General features: G+C 56.2%; 2 protein-coding genes across 17 annotated transcripts; one reads left to right on the top strand and one right to left on the bottom strand.

The window, feature by feature from the left end:
- Nucleotides 1-14: 14 nt before the first annotated feature.
- Nucleotides 15-14,270, bottom strand: LOC111932170 (tubulin alpha-4A chain). 5 transcript variants are annotated; one of them, XM_086896929.1, is made up of 5 exons: nucleotides 8,330-14,241; nucleotides 7,807-7,987; nucleotides 1,532-1,754; nucleotides 1,249-1,397; nucleotides 15-1,065 (listed from the first exon to the last, which is right to left on the bottom strand). In XM_086896929.1, exons 3-5 carry the CDS (start codon nucleotides 1,710-1,712, stop codon nucleotides 94-96), a joined length of 1,302 nt encoding a protein of 433 aa, XP_086753055.1. In that variant the 5' UTR covers nucleotides 1,713-1,754; nucleotides 7,807-7,987; nucleotides 8,330-14,241; the 3' UTR covers nucleotides 15-93. The 5 variants fall into 5 exon arrangements, with proteins under 5 accessions (XP_086753055.1, XP_086753053.1, XP_086753054.1 ...); XM_086896927.1 differs by lacking the exon at nucleotides 7,807-7,987 and having other exon boundaries at nucleotides 10,524-14,270; XM_086896928.1 differs by having other exon boundaries at nucleotides 6,717-14,230.
- On the top strand, nucleotides 997-19,755 carry DNAJB2 (DnaJ heat shock protein family (Hsp40) member B2). 12 transcript variants are annotated; one of them, XM_023931141.2, is made up of 10 exons: nucleotides 997-1,081; nucleotides 15,283-15,371; nucleotides 16,459-16,568; nucleotides 16,999-17,052; nucleotides 17,196-17,315; nucleotides 17,489-17,578; nucleotides 17,665-17,770; nucleotides 17,906-17,976; nucleotides 18,204-18,425; nucleotides 19,353-19,755. In XM_023931141.2, exons 2-10 carry the CDS (start codon nucleotides 15,307-15,309, stop codon nucleotides 19,361-19,363), a joined length of 849 nt encoding a protein of 282 aa, XP_023786909.1. In that variant the 5' UTR covers nucleotides 997-1,081; nucleotides 15,283-15,306; the 3' UTR covers nucleotides 19,364-19,755. The 12 variants fall into 12 exon arrangements, with proteins under 12 accessions (XP_023786909.1, XP_086753060.1, XP_086753063.1 ...); XM_086896937.1 differs by lacking the exon at nucleotides 997-1,081 and adding an exon at nucleotides 14,304-14,440 and having other exon boundaries at nucleotides 17,199-17,315; XM_086896935.1 differs by lacking the exon at nucleotides 997-1,081 and adding an exon at nucleotides 14,304-14,440.
- Nucleotides 19,756-19,843: the final 88 nt, after the last annotated feature.

The following is a 19,843-nucleotide window of genomic DNA, read 5'->3' as shown; positions in this document are numbered from 1 at the left end:
TACTGGGAGACACGGAGGATCTGAAACCGTTTATTGCAAAGGGTTTGCAGGTAACACGGGGAAGGAGCGTGGTCCTTTTTAGGCTGAGGTTCTCTACTCCTCACCCTCTTCTTCGTCCTCATAGGAGTCCAGGCCCACTTCCTCGTAATCCTTCTCCAGAGCGGCCATGTCTTCCCGCGCCTCGGAGAACTCCCCTTCCTCCATGCCCTCACCCACGTACCAGTGCACGAAGGCGCGCTTGGCGTACATCAGGTCAAACTTGTGGTCCAGGCGAGCCCAGGCCTCGGCGATGGCCGTGGTGTTGCTCAGCATGCAGACGGCGCGCTGCACCTTGGCCAGGTCGCCCCCGGGCACCACCGTGGGTGGCTGGTAGTTGATGCCCACCTTGAAGCCCGTGGGGCACCAGTCCACAAACTGGATGCTGCGTTTGGTCTTGATGGTGGCGATGGCAGCGTTGACGTCCTTGGGCACCACGTCCCCACGGTACAGCAGGCAGCAGGCCATGTACTTGCCATGGCGAGGGTCACACTTCACCATCTGGTTAGCCGGCTCAAAGCAGGAGTTGGTGATCTCGGCTACCGACAGCTGCTCATGATAAGCTCTCTCAGCAGAAACCACAGGGGCATAGGTGGCCAGGGGGAAGTGAATGCGAGGGTAGGGGACCAGGTTGGTCTGGAACTCGGTCAGATCCACATTCAGGGCTCCGTCAAACCGCAGTGATGCTGTGATGGATGAGACAACCTGGCTGATGAGTCTGTTCAAGTTGGTGTAGGTTGGGCGCTCGATGTCCAGGTTCCGGCAGCAAATGTCATAGATGGCCTCGTTGTCCACCATGAAAGCACAGTCCGAGTGCTCCAGAGTGGTGTGGGTGGTGAGAATGCAGTTGTAGGGCTCTACCACAGCAGTGGAAATTTGTGGTGCTGGGTAGATTGAGAATTCCAGCTTGGACTTCTTGCCATAATCAACAGAGAGTCGCTCCATCAACAGGGAGGTGAATCCAGAGCCCGTGCCACCTCCAAAACTGCGAAACACGAGGAATCCTTGGAGGCCTGTGCACTGGTCAGCCTGTGGAGAGAGACAAGTAAGGTTACCTCAAGCACTGATTTGGCTGGAGGGAAATTTCAGAGTTTTGTTCGGGTGGCTGCAGATTCCTCCCAAGGTGCAGCAGAGCTCACACCACACTCCTACCCCTTGAATGATGCTGGACCCCAGTCCAGGGAGGCACATCCCCTTGCTGCAGTCGCTTACCAGCTTACGAATCCTGTCCAGCACTTGATCAATGATCTCTTTGCCGATGGTGTAGTGCCCACGGGCGTAGTTGTTGGCAGCATCCTCCTTGCCAGTGATCATCTGTTCAGGGTGGAAGAGCTGGCGGTAGACGCCTCCCCGAATCTCATCTAGGAGAGAGCAGCATAACAGATGTGCTAACTGCATCTGGGGAAAGGTAGCAGGAACCACTCCCAGGAGCATCCTGCAATGGTTATTCCCAGAAATAATGACCACTATCACTGCCCAACCAGGGTGCACTCACCAATCACGGTGGGCTCCAGGTCCACGAAGATGGCCCGTGGGACGTGCTTCCCAGCCCCAGTCTCACAGAAGAAGGTGGTGAAGGAATCATCCCCTCCACCAATGGTTTTGTCGCTGGGCATCTGCCCGTCGGGCTGGATGCCGTGCTCCAGGCAGTACAGCTCCCAGCAGGTGTTGCCCATCTGGACGCCGGCCTGGCCGACGTGGATGGAGATGCACTCACGCTGGGGAGGGGGAGGCAGGGTCAGATCCCGGCAGAGACCAGAAATGCAATCATTGCAGGAAGTGCACAGCCCTGGAAGGGCAGTTCTGGCCCTTGCCATCTTGGACAAGCCACACTGCCTTCGTGCCTGGGTGCCCTATGTCCATTCCAATTTACTTCTTTCTCCCAAACCTAGTGCCCTGCCTCTCATCACTGCACTGGCCACCTCAGGGGCCCAAGGAGATGGAGACCCATCTGCAGGAGCCCAGGATACCAGGCCACCCATCCCCTGGACTGGCCCCACCCACAGCACTAGCATGCAGTGAGCATCTCCTCCATTGCCCAAACATCCATATGGCTTAAGGGCTGAGGCCCCGCAGAATCTGGCACTGTCCCTGTTGCAATTCCAGCAATAGAGCTGGAGGCTGAGATGGCAGAGCACCACCAGGACCCTGGGATTCCCAGGACATTGGGAGCTGAGGGCACTGGGGATGGATGCCCTGCAAGAGAGGGGATTTACAAACATGAACGATTGCCATGCTCTGAGGCTCAGCTTCCCTAAATTAGCTCTGGAGGAGGAGGAACATTTAGTTGTACTTTTGAAGTCAATGGAAAGGCTGAAGTGGGGGGGTCTCTTAGCTCACAGCTTTACAGGTAGTCTCAAGTCCCTCAGGAGAACCCAGGTGGGCTCTGCAACCTCACTCCCTTCAGATGAGGTACCCCAGAGCCAGCAGTTGTTTTGAATAAGAATTATTCAGTGCCTTAGACTTTCTCTTGCCAAGAACTTGGATGTGTCATCAGGCAAAACTGAGTCAGAAGAGCATCCAAATCAAACTGGATTTCCAGAGTCATGGTGGCTCGCTATGAGTCAGCTGGCAGGGAGCCGTGGAAGCAGACATTTTGCACTCAGGAGCAGGGCAGTGCTGGCCCAGGAAGTTGCACAGGGCGCAGCATGTCCCAGCTCTCTGCATCTAAACTGCTTTCAGTGCTGCATTTCAGAGGCAGCAGTGACAGTGAGGGATAGCAAAAAAATAAGCTCTTGATCCCCATGGTGAGAGGCAGAAGCCCATCTCCTCACCTTTCCCAAAGCTGAGGTGCGAGAAGAGCAAAGCAATACCCCACCTATCCCTCCCTCCCGTCCATAAACGTTGTGTAACACAAGGAGCCAAGGGTAAGACCTGAGGACTTAAGACATGAGCTAAATCTTCCAGGATCCTCTACAGAAGGGCACAGAAAACTCTTGGCACAGATGCAAGCACATCAAGGAAGAGGAGATGAGAGCGGACTCCTCCCTGGAAAAGGAACTTGTGAATCAGCGTGGAGGTGGCAAGGGGTTATGCTGCTCACCGCACTTCATCCCAACAACGAGCAGCAGCCAGGATCGGCTCTGTGGGACGCAGTGCTGACAATAGGCTGGGCAGAGCCCAGCAGCACCAGGAGGCAGCAATGCTGGTCACCAGCCAGCAGTCTCTGCCTTCTTCACGGCAAAGTCTGGCGCAGGAAGGGCTGGGAGCATGGCTCCGCGGGACAGCAGGCAGGGTGCCCAGGAAACCTTGGGGCTGGGATGCTCTCCAGGGCAGCTGGAGAGCTCATGAGCCAGAGATCGCCGCAAGACCACGGCGGCAGGGCTGCCTGGAAGACCACGCACAATGATGCTCACTCTTGGAGCAGTGGGTGGAGGAAGGCACAGCTTACTGCCGGCAGCGTGGGGGACTGGCAGACGGGGAGAACTCCCCGCAACCGGGGATGGCACCGCGGGCCACGGGCATGAAGCGACACTCTTATAACAGGGAGAGGGATGAGAGGCGACGTGTCCGCCCGAGCGCCGGTCTCCGCAGCCGGCGGGGCTCGCTGGTGGCCTCCTTGCCACAGGTACAAGGGGATGCTCAAAGAAGGGAGGCTGCTGAGAGCCGGAGAGGGAGCAGCTCGGCAAGAGGCTGAAGCCAGGCAAAGGCAGGGCAAGCACAGCGGGCACTCCCGCACGTCTGGGCTCCCGGCAGAGCCCTCCGGGAAGCCCCGGGGAGCCCAGCGCGCTCCGGGGAGCACTCGCGGGACCGGAGGGAGAGAGCAGCCGGGGCCGGCACTCACCATGATGCCGCCGCTGCCGCACGACCTGCCTGTCCCCGGACTGCAGCAGCTCCGCACGCCGGGACGGCCGCGCCGCCACCGCCTTATACCGGGGGCGGCACCGGCGCTCCGGGGCGGGCTGCCCCGCCCGAGACGGCCCCGAGAGCTTTCATAGATTTGCGTGCATTGAGCATATTTGCGTAGGTTTGCATAGATGGGGCTGTGCTGCCTGGCGGGATGCACTGGTGGGACGTTCGGGGAAGAGCATCCCCTGACTGGGCACGGGAGATCCGGTCTTGCCCTCGAGAAAGGGCACTGGGGTTAAGTGTTGTTCCTGCTATGCTTGCCAGTCTTGGCAGAGGGGTTCTGCTCGAGAACAGAGATGGCACCTTCCGGCTTGGTGTCCTGCTGGTGAAAGGCACCATCCAGACACTAACCAGGAGAGACTTCGGGGGTTGAAGCAGGAAAGCCAGCAAAGAACTTGGCCCAGGTCTTCCCTCCTGGTGGACTTAGGTGCTGATAACTTCTTGAGAAACACCTGGGAGAATTTCTAGAGGAAGCATTGGTAGAGGAAACCCTTCCGAGTTGAGCCCAAATTCTCCTAACCTCTTTGGAGATCACTGCAAATAAACCAGGAAAACTCAGTCCTGTCCTTTGTGTCAAGCCCCTCAAGAACAGTTGTGCCCCAGGGCTGTGTCGAATGCCCTGTCAAAGGGCTACTTCTCCATCCTGGTTCTGCATTGCCTTCACTGGTTTGATCTGATTTCAGAAAGCTTTATTAAATGAATAGTGAGATGTAATGAAATGTAGGGAGAGCTTGGAGCACCTTGGAGAAGTTTTATTGGAGTTTACAGTGACTTCACTGATGTCAGGCCTTACTACAATGAACAGTGTCCTGCCCCCTCCAAAATACTCAAAGCATCCACTGTAGTGCAGAACCAGTCCTGCATTTGCCTCAGCACTCTGACTTAATGAGTTTTCAGTGAAAAGTGCTGTCATCTCTCAGTTGATCTGAAAGTTGAAAGCTGGACCTAAATTATCCACCCACAATAGTGTTTCTTTGTGCCTGAGTCACCTGGCAAGTGTCACCTTCAGTGATGAGCGTGTGTAAAGTGACTGAAAGCGAGAGTACTGCTGCAAAGCCTGTGCTGGTGTCTAAGCAACACATTTTTGAGACCTGCAGAAATGGCTGAGCCAGAGGATCAGAGTGGATTTAATCAAGTTGATGGGAAAATATCGAGGGTTGGTTTTTTTCCACAGAGAAGCCCCAGGTAGTGAGAGTCTCTGAACTTGCACAGGATTCTCTGGTGACTGGATAACTCTGGAAATGCCTTCCTGTGGTATAAATGTCCTTTGAGTGACCTCAGAGATCACTAGATAACACAGACCATGCTGATGCAGACAGTCCATGAGAGTGAGAGAGTAATTGGTAGCACTGAGGCATCAGAATTTGAGCCCCAGAAGTTAATTGGAGTGAAAAGGAGTGATGGTATCATTTTCCCCGTGAAAATCTTCACTAAGGTGTTCATTGTAATGCATAGTGGATGCCAGGGAGTCACTTCTCACTGGGTGTGCCTTAGAACCCTCCTTAATTCCATGGTGCCAGTTAATTCTGGGGCATTTATAGCATGAATGCCTTGCAGTGTGGTTGGAAGCAGAGCTAGGCAGTGAGTAGCACTTCACCCAAATTCTGAATTCACATAATGATCTGGTGGTACCTAGGGGTGCAAAATCATGTGATACTTCAAGAAACTCCTGGATCAGTTTAGGTACCATGGTGGTGGAGAGCTGAGACCGAAATGTCCCTGGTTTGTCGTTGCTGCAAATGTGCGCTCACAGTGAAATTACCCACTCAGATGCTGTTTTGTTGGACAATCAAAGTGGGAATGACTAACAAGAGAGCCATGAGTCATATGGAGCTGCGCATCCCCACGTGCCTCTGATCTGAAATGCCCAAACAGATGTCTAAGCTTTTTTTGAAATGCTTAAGAACATCTGGGTAAATCCAGGGAGCACCAATCGGCTGCATCTTGTCAGTGCCCAACTGCTCAGCAGCCTGCCAGATGCTGGTAGCAGCAGCCTGAAAGCACACAGCAGAGACTGAGCTCACTCTGGCTGGATTTATCCTGAGGCGACCCCTCTCTTATAGAGATGTTACCCACACATCTAAGAGGATCCTGCAAACGTTTTCAGTCAACATCAGAAATCACAAGATGACAAGAACTGCACTGGAAACATTTTCATCGGTGGTCCAAACATAGTCAGACCCAGCATCAGCAACAGAGAGATGCAAAGAGCAAGCAAGGAAAAATCTAGGCTGTAGAGTCAGAATTCAACCATCTCTTTGTTGAAGGATGGGAAAAACATTGAAGATACCTGAGGGGCAGAGCCCTACCCACTGCAGGTGAAGCCCCTACTTGCCACCATCGGAAACCAGCCAGCTCTTGGGAGGTACCTGCTGGTACAGGAACACCTGTGAGCAAAGCTCACGGTTACTCAAACAAAGCCTCTCATATAGCTGTCTTCCAGAAGTATGTTAAAGACTGCCACACCTAAAGCACCCAGAGCTGAAACTGTGGAGATGAGTTCAGAGTCCAGCCTGGTACCTCCTATCCACACCCCAGTTCCCTGCTCTCTTTGCTGTGGAAAGCCCAAACTATTGTTCCCAATTTTCAGACCTCAGTTCCACCCCATCTGTTCCAGGCAGAGTAAACAGTGTCACAGGGCAGTTTGGGGACATGCCCTTCTTGGGAAGGTAGAAGAGAACACAGCTGTGCTGTGGGTTTGGCAAGGAAGCTCATTGTGCCCTCCACTTTAAAGCATACACCAGATAGTGACGGGTGCGTCAGGACAGGGCTCCTGTCTGTGTCTCTACCTTCAGCAAGGAGCTTCCCAAAGAGGTTGTATCTGTGCTTACCCCTTACTCCGTCCTTGCTCTGCCCTTAATCCTCTTAGCAGTGTGGTCAGCTGGGGAAGACAGGATGTACCTCCAGCCTGTCAGTGCCCTGTGCAGTTTGCTCTCCAGAAGTGCCACAGGCTGGACAAGGTTGGCTGGTGAAATTCATAAGTCTGTTGAAAGCACGGAGCTTGACTGCATGTTGTGAGTTCAACCAGGGCCCCTGTGATGCTAACTGCTTCAGCAGTATGCCACTGAGCCATTGTGCAGGGTCCCTAAAGCACAGCTGGCTGCTGCTGATGGCTGAGTGCTGCTGTGGTTCTACTACAGCAGCATTTGGGACGTATTTTGCCACCCTGAAAAATCCTAGCACAGAATGGAGATGGGCAGATAATGCTCCCTTTGCCACTCCTTAATATATGCATGCCTTGTCTAGGTCAGAAAGGGTCCTCTGAGTACCTCACCCTTCATCTGGGGTAGGTAGAGCAGATCCAGAGATGAGAAGACAGGGTGACTGGAAGGCTGGATGCCACAGACTGCAAGGAAAGAATGGGGAGTATCAGAAGACCAAGCAGAGACTCCATAAAGGCCTCATTGAACATCTTCAGCAATCCACATGGCATTTACTCTTAGAGACCTGCTGGGATGTAGGGCACAGTAGTGATCTGACAGACGTTTTCTCTGTTGCAGCTGAGCAACAGCAGCATAATTGCTGGTTCAGATATAATGAAGTCAATTGTGCAACGCCTGCTGCATTGCCCAGAGCGTGTGCCTCGGTACAGAAACAATGAAGCTAATTCTAGATCTCCCTACAGTCCTAAACCCTGAATCACGGGGCAGTGGCAAGAGCGGGGAGGCACTCCCTGGAACACAGGCAGCCCTGCAGGCCAAGCCCCAACCTGCGAGGCTAAAAGGGGCTGTAGGACAAGTCAGAACGAGCTCTTTCTCAGGCACAGCAAGCCCTGGGTGAGCAGCCTTCCTGGCTCAGAGCCAGCTGCCCTGGCTGCCCCTGTCACCTGCCTTTCTTCATCTTCTGGGAAAGGCAGCTACACACCCACGGGAGCAAAATAAAACCTCCCCTGTCTAATTCATGTCAGAGCTCTGAGCATGCCTGGTGTGAATAATCTGCCTCCAGGCGGGTGACAGAGGGACTGAGCCTGCTGAGGTGGCCCCATGTTCTCAGGGAATACTGGTGTGCAGTGCTGATGGGCTTCTGTGGAGGTGCCAGTGATGCTTTTCCTCTTCTCAATCAGCTCTCAGAGCTGGTGATGGCACAAGCAGTGCAGGAATACCTGGAAATAGAAGTGCAATGAATTCTACAAGGTTGTAGGTGGTAGGAACTCCTGGAGGGATGTGAGCTACCCCATAAGGCTGAAGAGGCTCTCCAAACACCAGACAGAAGTGTAGGCATGGTGTTGTCTTCATGCCCAGCCCTTTAGGCCTTCCTGTCTTACGAGTTCTCAGAACTGCAAGAAAGCTGTGGCCAGCTCTGTCACAGTGCCAAAGACATGCCTGTGAGCTGGCAGTGATGGGACAAGAAGTGGCTGCCACTTCCCCTGCTCCTTGGAGCTCATGTCTTGCCTGTGGGACTGCAGCTGAGCCCCTGGGCAGCAGAGGGGACATGGCAGATTCACATGGAGCAGCTCTGCAGGTGCACTCCCCGTTTGAGCTACATAAACCATGGCCAGTGGTTTTTCCACACTGGGAAAGGAAACAATTCCTGTCACAAAAGCTTCTTGATGATGACCCTGCTGTGCCCTGGCCTTTGGAGAGAAGTTGAGCATCCCATGGCTGGAAAGATGTCTGCAAGGTGTTTTGTTTTACAGCTGGCAGTGGGTTGTATAATAATACAAACAGCTTATTGGCCCCAGGGCAAGCCAAGGGCCGGGCTGGGCCTGGAGAAACTAGCCTGGAGTCCTGGGATTGCTGTAGAGCTGTTAAAAGTAGAAAGGGAGTGCTGGCAGCTGGCCAAGCACTGTTGGATGTCAGAGGGAAACAGTTAATGTGCTGAAAGATGCATTTAGGGTCCTCCTGCCCAGAGTTGTTTTCTTGCAGAATGTGATATTGTGAAATAAGGGCTGTCCTCCCTGAGCCCATCCCAGGGCCTGGGTGCAGGGAACCAGTAGCTTCAAGTCCCTGGGCTGAGACCTTAAGTTCAATGGGCATCTTGAGGATGCCTGGCTCGAACACACACCTGAGAGCTTCCTAGCAGAGTTAAGCCAGATGATGAGAGGCTGTGCATGTGAAATAACAGCTATTTGGCAGAATTTCCCTGTTGCAAGGTCTTGGAGCAGGTCTGCTGAACTTTCATGCCTAGTGTGACCCTCCCGTGTGATTAGCACAGGCCATCTCCAGGCACCCCGAGCACAGCTAGGGCTGCTGCTGTGCCCTTCCCTGCGATGGTGTGGCCTGGACAGCGTGACTCTCCTTCTGCCACTTAATAGCCTGGCACTGGACACATTCTGGAGAGCTTTACCACCTCCCAGGCAGGAGGATGCAGAGTCTGGCAAGATCTGGGCACCAAGCACTCCTGCATATATTGGGGCACCCTCAGCACCCTTATTAGGTGCTGATTAACATGGAAGACCCCCTTGCCAAACAATCCTGGTTTCAATTATTGAGGTGACAGGTCTGCTCAGGAAAAAAGGCAGGGATGTAACTGGTTTGCCGTGAGGAGGGTGTGGTGCCTGGTGAGGCAGCCAGCAGAACCCAAGTGCTGGTTGGAAACAGTGAATCATTAGCAAAGAGCTGCTAGGCTTCTGCAGGGATTCCGGCCAGGCACTGCTGGCTTCCGTGGTTTGATCAATGGTCTTGACATGAATCCCACGCTACCACTGATAAGGTGTGAGGGTGACTAGAGGATGTACAGAGTAAGAAGTGACAAGTCTGCCCCTTCCTAAAATTGTTAAATTAATTACTTCAAGCAATTTTGCTGTAATGTGGCCTTTTAATTAGTCAATTCTTAACTGTCTCTGAGATTTAAGTGTCCCCTTCAATAGTTACTACCCTACCAGGCTTAGCACTATCCCAGTTTTTTCTAGTAAAGATTTCTTATCACAGTGGGCCTTGCAATCAGCCCTGGGGATCCCCACTGCAAAGGCCTTCAGCAGTACAGCTCCTGGCTAACAAGCACACATTTGCTATTGATGCCTTTGGTGCAAAACAGGCTGGCTTGGCATGCCAAGACAAATATTCAGGGGCAACATGAAAAGTAGATCTCGAAAGACCATCGGCAGCAGCAGCTCTGAGCTTCCTTCATCTGTGGACACGGAAAACTGATTGTTCCACCCTTCTTTGCAGCAATGTCATGATTTATACAAATACTGTTATCATTATCTCCTGCCAGCTTCCAAGTGAGGATGTCATACCAGCAGTGTTGATGTGAATCAGCCAGACATGTAATCATGCTGAAGGTGATGACAAGTTTGCAAAGCAATACTTTCCTTACCTGAGACAAGGATATCAGTAGTAAATACATTTTTCAGCATTTAATTCTCTGCTGATAGAATCAAAATTAATTCTGCTGTTATTTCTTTCTGGTATTATCAGTAATCTAGAATTTTCTGGGTCAACCAGTTTATTTGCTTAATGCCTGTAGTGATGTCTGTTCTTCAGACCTTTGGAATTACCCCAGTTTTCCCAGCTCTGTTAAAAATTGCTATCAGCAGCTCAGCAAGACCCTCAATTAGGCCCACTAATACTCTCAGTGTGGGCCTGACAGACTGCAAATGTCAGTTATAGCAGGTAATGCGTTACATGTGGGTTTGCTACAGATGGTATCCAAACTGCAGTCTTCTCTTTGCATCCACAGCACTCAATGACACTCACTCTCCAAGGTTCCACTCTTGCACTGGTAGTTAGGCACCGTGGGCTATGAAAAACCAAAGAAAACTGCTTTCTGGCATTCTTTTTTCCTCTTTCTTGTTTTCTTCTCATGCAAATGAATATACTTCATCTCCTTTTTTTCATTTGTTCCTTCTTGGCTCATTATTAGCCTTTGAGCCATGCCTAGGTGAAGACAATGGGCCATGGCTGGGCTTGTAGCTGGAGGGTATGGTGAGGACCAGACCCCTGTCCTGTGGCAGCTAGCCTAGCCCTAGCCTGTGACCCCAGTCCTACCAGGCACTGCAGAGAATCCTAGCCAAGTCAGATGAACACGAGGGTTGTGGAGCTTAGGAAAATGTGGGCATGGACATGTTGGTGTGCATGAGAAAAATCAGGATTTCCTTCACAATAGAATCCCTTCCTGTCCAGTGTCAGCTGCAGCTTCTGCTCCTCTCTGCAGCTGGAGGGTTCCCTAGCATATGGAGGGGGTGTGTGATATCAGTCTATTCATTATTTTTCATCTCCCTTCCCTTGGGATCTGATCCAGGCCATGCAGCTCCCAGCTTCACCGTGGATGAGTTTGGGGTGTTCTGCTCCTGTGCACTACAGCGTTATCCAGCCCAACCTGTCACCAACCACGTGCCAGGGATGGTGGTAAAACCCTGCTGCCATGAAGCTTAGCTGCTCCCTTGGCCTGTGTGCCTGCTCATCATAGATAACCTATTTAGTCATGGGCTTCTGCCACCTCTGCCAGCCTCTGACTCTGTTGATTTAAAATCTGCAAGCACCTCGGTTTTGCAGGGTTTTGGCTGGGGCAGCAGCCCCATTGTCAGCACACGCAAGCATCCCTGCAAGGCAGAGCCTGGGACGCACAGCCTGGGTCTGTCACATTGCTCAATCTGGCTCAAAGTCATCGCCCTGCTTGAACAAAAGTCACCCTGACTTTGTTGTTTCTCACTTCTCTGTTCTGCTATGCAAACTAAAAGCAGCTGCATGACTTTGCCTCCCCGGATTCTCCCTAGTCTCTAGACAGTACAATTCTAAAACAGCCAGCTGATATGAGAACAGAGTGGACAAGAAGGAGATGGGCAGGTGGTTGAGAGCCTGGACACCAAGCCAAACATGCACAGCATTAAAAACATGAAGGTGTGAACAAATTAGCTGTGCAGGGAAGCTAGGGAGAGTGGACAGGCCTTTTTGGATGAGACAGCAGGATTGTGAGTAAAAGAACCAAGGTGAATTTTTAAAACAGGGGTCCTGCTCTTCACCAGCCCCCCTGTACTTGGGGATCCCCACCCTGATGCAGCCCTTTCAGGGGTGAGCAAGCCCTGGAGCTCCCATTGACCCCTTTTCTGGGGGCTGCACCGGTGCTATGGCCATGCCAAGAGATGGCCAGCGTCACCATCTGTCCTAGCAGCAGGCAGGCAGAGGAAGGTGGCCCAGAAATGGCACCCAGCAGCCTGCCTCACTCTGCTCAAATTCTCTCACTCCATCCTAGTGGCTTTGGCTCCTGCTCCTCCCCTGCTGCAGCTCCACTGCGAGGAACAGGGACCTTTCCTTGGGGAGTGGGGAGAAGAGGAAGGGAATCAGCTGCATGAGATGAGGGGAGCAGCAGGCACACGACTTGCTGAGCACTTCATAGCTCAGAAATTGCCAAGAATACAATTTTTCAGTACATAACTGCCAGTTTTCTTGAGGCTGTGAAAGGGCTTGCGTTTTCTTGTGGAAATCAAAAGCTGAAATGTTGTGCAGTGCTGTAAAAAATATATCTCTTAATTTGTGGTTTGCATAATAATATAGCATAGGTTTATGATGCAATCCTGTTGGCTTCCTGAGAGATTGGGTAACCAGAATAAAAACATTTGGTCCGTTGGGGTCCTGCTTTGCTCGCCCAAAACCTCTTTCCTCAGAAAGCCTCAAGAGTATTTCATGAGCATTTTTGAGACCCTGGAAAGCCAAAAACAAGCTTGCAAGACAGGCATCCCCAGAATTTGTTAAGAAATAAGGGTTTTCTTGAGACACACTCAAGATGTCTGTGCTTGATTCAAAGCTGATGTGAGCCAAGTTGGTACATCAGGACTTCAGGCAGACCTAAGAGGAAAGGGCAGGCAAAGAGGGCAGGGTGCTGCAGCTGAAGGTGAGGCACCGGTGGGCAATGGGCTGCTTTCATTTGGCTGCTGCCAGGTTTGAGTAGCAGAGTGACTGTGGCAGGTCTGGGATGAGGTGTTGCTGATACACATCTCCTCTCCTACCAGTGCTGTGGTGGGCTACTGCCCAACTCTCCACGGCCTCCCCTAAGAATATTGGGGAGGTGTCAATCCTCCTCACTCCATATCCTGATCTCAAGGGTGAAGGAAACTTTTGCCATGAAGGCATCAGCAATGTGCTCCCCCGGCTCCAGATTCACATCCAGCATGTGGAGTTCTCTCCTGTCCCAGCACAGAGGCGTCCCCACCGGTGTGCACAGACTGAGCTGAGATCTGTCGTCTCGGGGGCCTCCTTGTCCTCACATCAGCTGCAAAAGCCACGGAAAGAAAAGCAAGGTGCCAACACTCGGCTACGTTCTGGTGGCTCCTCCTCACCCTCCCAGCAGCAGGATGGGATCCCTGTGAAGCAGCCTGTGGCTCCATCTAGTGCCCATGCCGGCTCCGCACCCATTGCCGGGCAGATGGGCCCAAGCAGAGCCCCTGGCAGGCGGGGAGAGCACCCTGGCTACAGGCAGCCCCCAGGGACCCCCTCCCTGCCCGTGGGCAAACAGGTACAGGAGGACAGTGCTGCAGTGGCCTTCAGGAGAAAGTCCCCGGTGGCAGGAAATACTCCAAGCCGTTGCTCAGGGAAATCATCAAGTAGCTGTCTGATGGCAATAGTCTCCCATCCCTTGGAGAGAGAAATGCCTCTGACACACGAGATGGTGCCCTTGGCATTTCATCCACCCCAGGTACACGACTCATGGCTGGGGAAGGCTCTTCTCGGGGATATCTGTCCAGAAACGTGTCCCGGAGGAGTGCTGGGAATGGCCTGTCTCAGGTTCAGGCCTCCCGATTCTGCCAGCCTTCCCAGCTAGGAATTTATGGGAATTGAGGAAGATTCCTGCTGTGTGTAGGTGTGGCAGTGGATCCAAAAAGCTCTGCCCCTGCAGAGAGATCAAGCTCCCTCCTTCTCCCATCCAAGGGAGGGAGAATCACAGATCTCCGTGGCGAGGACACACTCAGAGGTGCAGGTGGGCGAGACCGCCCCGGACCCTGAGAATGGGTGAGCACAGCCCCTCTGCAGCAGCTGAGGGGTCATGAACGAGAAAAGTCAACAACGCAGCTCCTAATGCACGGTCCCGCTTCTCCGGGGCCTGGGCACCCTGGCGCTCCCGGCTGCCGGTGCCAGGCAGGGACCCGTGCCCGCCTGTCGGGCAAGCTGCGCCCCGTCACGTCCCCCGCCGCGACAAAGCGCTGAGTCACCTCAGCTGTCCCCCCCGGCCGGCTCCTCCTTCCCGGCGGCACCGGCCGGGCAGCTGACTCGGCGGGACGCCAGCGGCACACGGCGCCGGGGGCTGCGGCCGTGCCCCGGTGCGGTGCGCTGTCAGCACCGCCAGCAGCGGGACAGCTCGGTGCCGCCGCATCCGCACCTCGCCGGCGCTGTCCGGGGCCCAGGCGCGGCCCCGGGAGCGGAGGAGCAGGCGCGGGGACGGACACCGGGCTGAGGCGGGCCCGATCGGCGGAGCGGCCGCGCTCGCGGCACAACGCGTCTCCCATTACGTCACCCGGCGAACGGCGAGCCCGTGACGTCAGGGGCCGCGGTTGGCTGCGGCCGCCGCCCGTCACGCAGCGGCGCCGCCTCCAGGCCCGCGGTGGCCCGGGCGCGGGGGACGCGCGACACCGGCCGCGGGCGGCCCGGGCGGGCGGGGAGGGCTCGGCGGCGGCTCTCAGGTGGGCTCCGGAGCGGGACGAGGGGAGCGGGGCGCGAGGGACCATCGGGGAGCGGCGGCCCGTGGCGCACGGGGGGAGCGGGGCCGGCGCTGTCCCTCGCCGTGCCGCCGCCACCGCCCCTCCCGGTGCCCCAGATCCGCTGGCCGCGGCCCAGGGCCGCCCGCCGGTGGCGGCGGGGCGGGGTACGGAAACTTCCAGCAGCAGCGGGTGGCCCCGGGAGCGCCGTGTTTACGGCCGGGCCGGGGGGCGGTGCCAGTGCCGCCGTACCGGTGCCGGTGCCAGCGGCAGCACCGCCCTCCCGTCAGCTGGGACTCACGGGCCGGGGGCGAGTACCGGGGGCGGGACGGTACCCCGGGGGGTCGCGGGGGGCTGCGACGGCCGCGTTCTGCTCCTGTCCCCCACCCGGAGCGGGCCGGGCGATGGAAGTGTCCCGGCGTGCCCGGGGAGGGTTACCGCTGAGCCCTTAATCCGCTCCAGCCGCTAAGCACCTTAGCGGGCCGCGCCCTCCCGCTGCCCCCCCGGCCCGCGGCCGAGCCCCCGGGGCAAGCGGTCCGGGAGCGGCGCCGGCAGCGGGACCCCTTCCCTCTGCCCGGGCAAGTTGGGGTGACGCCGGAGGGACGGCGCTGTGTCAGCAGCACGGGTCCCACCGAGTGGGGCTGTAGGTGCTCCCAGGTGCGGGCAGGGGGCTGGGGAGCTGGGCATGGCGTGGCACTGAGTTGCTCTCGGGAGGCAGTGGGGTGGCCGGGGGGCTGGAGAGGGTAAGCAGCGTGCCCTTGCTGTCTCACGCCCAGCACTACCAGGCTGTGCCTGTGGACCCCTGACTTTGCCTTCTCCCCCTGCAGCGACCCCGTGGGACAGCTCACGTCATGGTCGACTACTACGAAGCGCTGGGGGTGAGCCGCAATGCCACCGCTGAGGACATCAAGAAGGCGTAAGTGTATGGCAGCGTGCCCCTGCCTGTGGGGCACAGTCCCCCAAGCCACCCCCTCCTGGTGCCAGCGAGTCGGGGGCTCCCTTTGGAGCAGTGTGGACAGGGCCCAGCTCCAGAGGTGACAATTCAGCCTTTGTTTCCTTTGTATGGATGCCAGAGCGGGGTTGGGCTGCCGTACAAAGGCATCTTTTGGTAGGGTTTGGTGCCTTTCTCCCTGCTGTCAGCTGGAAGGCAAGTGTCAGTGGTCCCCTCTCTCTCTGCCAGAGGGTGCAGGGATGGCAGATGGTTGGGGCACAGGGACTCTGCTGGCATCAAAGTCAGGGGACGAGGTCACAGGGTGAAGAGCAGCATGTCCCCTTTTAGGGATGTGGGCCCTTTGTGCAGGTTGGTGCTGTGCCCCAGGTACTACTGGGGAGCTGACAGAGCTTCCTGAATCTCTGCAACTCCTGCCTGGTGCCTTGCTGAGATGCTGCTGCTCTCACTGGGGTGAGGCATCGCCAGAGGGGAATGCCAGTGGATTGCTGGCTTGCCAACAGGTGGCAGAGGTCCCCATGGGGTGCTTCCCAAGAGTGAGTGGGAGAAGCTGGAAAGTATGGGTTAATCTAGCTGCAGTGGGGAGGAGATGGCTGCTGGTGCTCTCCTGGCCCCAGAGGGCTCCTAGCAACCCCTGGTCCATGCACACTCAGAGTGGAGCCCATGAAGGCTCCAGAACAAACCTGTGAGCATTGTCCAGAACCATCAATAAGGGCAGCTGAGGTGGACACATGTTGCAGTACTGTGGTTGTGCTGCAGTTCTGGGGTAATTTCTGTTTTGTTGATTTAGTCTGTGTGTATTGGTGTGTGTGTGCAGAAATATGTTTATATATGTGTATATATACGTATTTATTTGTATATGAAAACTCATACTCTTCTCGGGAGGCAGAACCAGTCCAGGAAGCTCCTGTTCGGTGCCTGAGGCTGCAGGGTGCTGGGTGAAGCAGGCTTGGGGTGCCCCTGCCCACAGGCTGGGAGGTGCATGCTCAGATGTGGGTTCCTGGCCCCAGAGCCCCAAGGACTGCTGCATGCCCATCACTGCCCCTCTCTGCAGGTACAGGAAGGCTGCGCTGAAATGGCACCCGGATAAAAACCCAGACAACAAGGAGTACGCTGAGCAGAGGTTCAAGGAGATTGCCGAGGCATACGAAGTGCTGTCGGACAGTAAGAGGCTACAGTGATGTCTCTGTGTGTGTGTGTGTCTGCCCTTGGGACTGTTCACACTGGGATGTCCTGCTTCTGGGCTCACCCAGGTTGCATCCCTGGCTGTCCCCAGGAGGCAGTGGATCCCTATGGCTTTAGCACATAGCTTGTGGGGCGTGGTTACTTCCTCACATGTCTCCCAAAAAAGCCCTTGGGAGAGATGCTGAGCTTTTGGCATCCACAATGGGATCTCCCCAATGGGGCTGAAGCTTTTGCATTCTTGCCCAGTGGTGTTACTTGGGTTTGGGTGCAGTGCTGGGGTAGCAGGGGCTTGTGCCAGCTGCTTCCTCTTGCTCCCTGCTGTTCTGCACCTCCCTTGGTTGGGAGAAGTGTCAGTGCTCCTGTCCCAGCCTGGCAGCCAGCTTCCCTGCAGCCCCCTTTCTTCTTCCAGAGCAGAAGCGTGATGTCTACGACCGCTATGGCAAGGATGGACTCATGGGAGCAGGTGAGTAGGGCCATGGTGGTTAGAACAGCTCTGGATATATCCCTGTCTGAAGACAAGGTGTGGGTCAGTGCCACCAGGGCTCCCCACCCTGCAGGGGAAAGGTCACCCAGGGCTCTATTTAAGAATGAGTGTCTTCCCTCCAGCAGGACCAGGAGGCTCCAGGGCCAGTGCTGGGGCCCCTGAATTCACCTTCACCTTCCGCAGCGCTCACGACGTCTTCCGGGAGTTCTTTGGTGGACGAGACCCCTTTGCTGAATTCTTTGGTGCGTGTGGGGCAGGGGAGGCTGGCTCGTGGGCATCTCGCTGTCTGTGGGGCAGCTGCTGAGCTTGGAGATAGAGCTCATGGCTGGCCCTGGCAGAGGGTCCCCACATCAGTGCCCTGCTTCTGGTTCACAAGCTGATGGGGTAATGCTGATGGGAGGGGCCTGCCTTTCAGACGACATGCTGCCCTTCTCTGAGCTGCGAGGACCTGGCCCTCGGCACCATGGGGGAGGCCACTTCTTTTCCCCCTTCCCAGGATCCTCAGGTAGGAGACACTGCCATTCCTCACAGCAAGAGAGTCCCTCCTCTTGCCACCCACCCTAGCACCAACCTTGTTGCTCCCTTCTCTAGATTTCTTCGCCTCATCCTTCAGCTCTGGTGCGGATGCAGGCATGGGCTTCCGCTCTGTTTCCACCTCCACTACCTTTGTTAACGGCAGGCGTATCACCACCAAGAGGTGAGGGCAGTGCCAACCCACCTTGCTCCCACAGACTTCCCTCTAGCTGCAGGCTCCCAATCCTGCAACTTCCTGCTGAGGTGCACTGGCTGCGTGGCCGTTGACTGTCCATCTGTTTTGTCTGTCTGTCTGCAGGATTATTGAGAACGGGCGGGAGCGGGTGGAAGTGGAGGAGGATGGGGAGCTGAAGTCGATCCACATCGATGGTGAGAAGTGGCACTGCAGACTGAGTTGTTGAGATCAGTGCCCTTTCCCTTAGGGGTGGCTGGGAGGTGCTGCATCCAGGCTTTCTTTTGGACTGAGCCTTTATTGGCTCCGGTTTGGAGCTCTGCTCTTAAGTATTGGTGGGGTGGGTTGGAGGTGCCAGGGCCCCACACCGGCTTTGGGGAACTGGAGTGGATGATTCCTCCAGCCCTTGCTCCTGTTCCTGCAGGTGTTCCTGATGACATGGCGCTGGGGCTGGAGCTGAGCCGGCGGGAGCAGCAAGCCTTCCCCAGGCCACGGCCCCCCTCACCGCCAGCACCGGCCCCACACCACACCTCGAGCTCCTCACCTGTCTGCCTCTACACGGATAGCGAGGATGAGGATGAGGACTTGCAGCTGGCCATGGCCTACAGCCTCTCTGAGATGGAAGCTGCGGGGCACCACCAAGCAGGTGGGCACAGCCCCGGCTCCCTGTCAGCACCGGGGGGCAGCCACAGCAGCCCCTCCTCCACCCGCAGATCCCGTGGTGCCCGGGGGAGGCTGGAGCAGGAGCCACAGGGGGCCAGCAGTTCTGCTACAGTGGGGCACGAACCTGCCCCCAGAGTGAAGCTGTGGCACTGCCCCCTGCTCTGAGCATGGGGCAGGGAGAGGAAAGCAGGTGTGGAGTCCCACTGCTTGGAACTCAGCTCCTGCCTCCCCTAGCAAGGGAGGGGGTCTCTTCTGCCCTTCCTCCTTGCTCAGGTGAGTGGATGGCTAGTGGCATCCAGTGTTGGAGGCTCCCAGATTTGGAGGTAGTGGCTTGAAGAGGAGCCTCCTTGATGGGGCCCCAGGAAGAGGGGCAGCTCCCTGACCTGGCTTCTGGAAGCATGGGGGGCCCATGGGCAGGCATGCTCTGGCTGTGCCTGCCCCTTTCTCCCTGCCAGCCCTGCAGGCTGGCAGGGTCTCCAGCAGGTGCCTCCCTGGCTGCGGCCTGCCCCTGCCCAGGCTGCGGGGAGTGCTGAGTTGAGCTCCCCTCCTTGCGAGGAGGGCTGCACACATAGCCTCTGCTTGGTGCCTTGTGTCTTGTCTCTTCCCTCTGGATGCTGTTCCTGCCTGTACTCCCTCCTCCTGTCTCCTTGCAGACTCTGCCTGGTCACTCCCTTTCGTATGCCTTGCACACCCTCCAGGGCACTGTCTCTCCTTGCTTCCCACAGCAGCAGAAGTGACCCTCTGTGATGTTCACAAGTGTTTCTACCCTCTCCGGTGCCTGTAGTTCTGCCTTGGCTATCTTCTTCCTCTGCCTGTGTCCTTCCTCCCTCCATCCCTGCCTCTCCCCAGCCCATGGCCGAGGAGGATTTCACAGGTGCTGTTGTGTACCCCCCTCCGCTTGTCTCCCCAGGTGTGTTCTGAGGCTGCTGCGCCCGGGGACTGCGCACGCCCACTCGCCCACGGAGGCTCTCCCAACCAGGACTCCGCTTTCTCCCTGCACGGCCACCCCCTGCCACCCCCTTCCCCCAGCACCCTCTGGCTCCGTGGGATGCGGTGAGGGGGGGCATGACAGGGCTTGTGGCCGAGCAATACCTGGGGCTGTGGGGAGAGGCCCTGGGCACCACAGCGTGGTGGAGAGGGTGGGGATGGGGGGTTGCTGTAGATTAGTCTGCTGGGGGGGTGCTGGCTGTACGCAGCGAGGGGCAGCACGGCTGGGCTCAGCCAGCAGGGCTGGGCTCTGCCCTCCTCCTCGCTCTAGCCCCCTCTCTCTGACCACCTTCTGCTAACAGCTGTCAATAAACCTGTTTGCAGTAGCTTCTGCCTGTGGGGTTTTTCTGGGCTGGGGATGCAGGGTTCTCATCTTTGCCTGCGGTGAGCTGTACTTGTCTGGCAGTTGCCGAG

The sequence above is a fragment of the Cyanistes caeruleus genome, chromosome 7, assembly GCF_971803275.1.
Source record: "Cyanistes caeruleus chromosome 7, bCyaCae1.hap1.1, whole genome shotgun sequence".
Taxonomy (NCBI): Eukaryota; Metazoa; Chordata; class Aves; order Passeriformes; family Paridae; genus Cyanistes; species Cyanistes caeruleus.
This window is presented reverse-complemented; position numbering and strand designations above follow the sequence as displayed.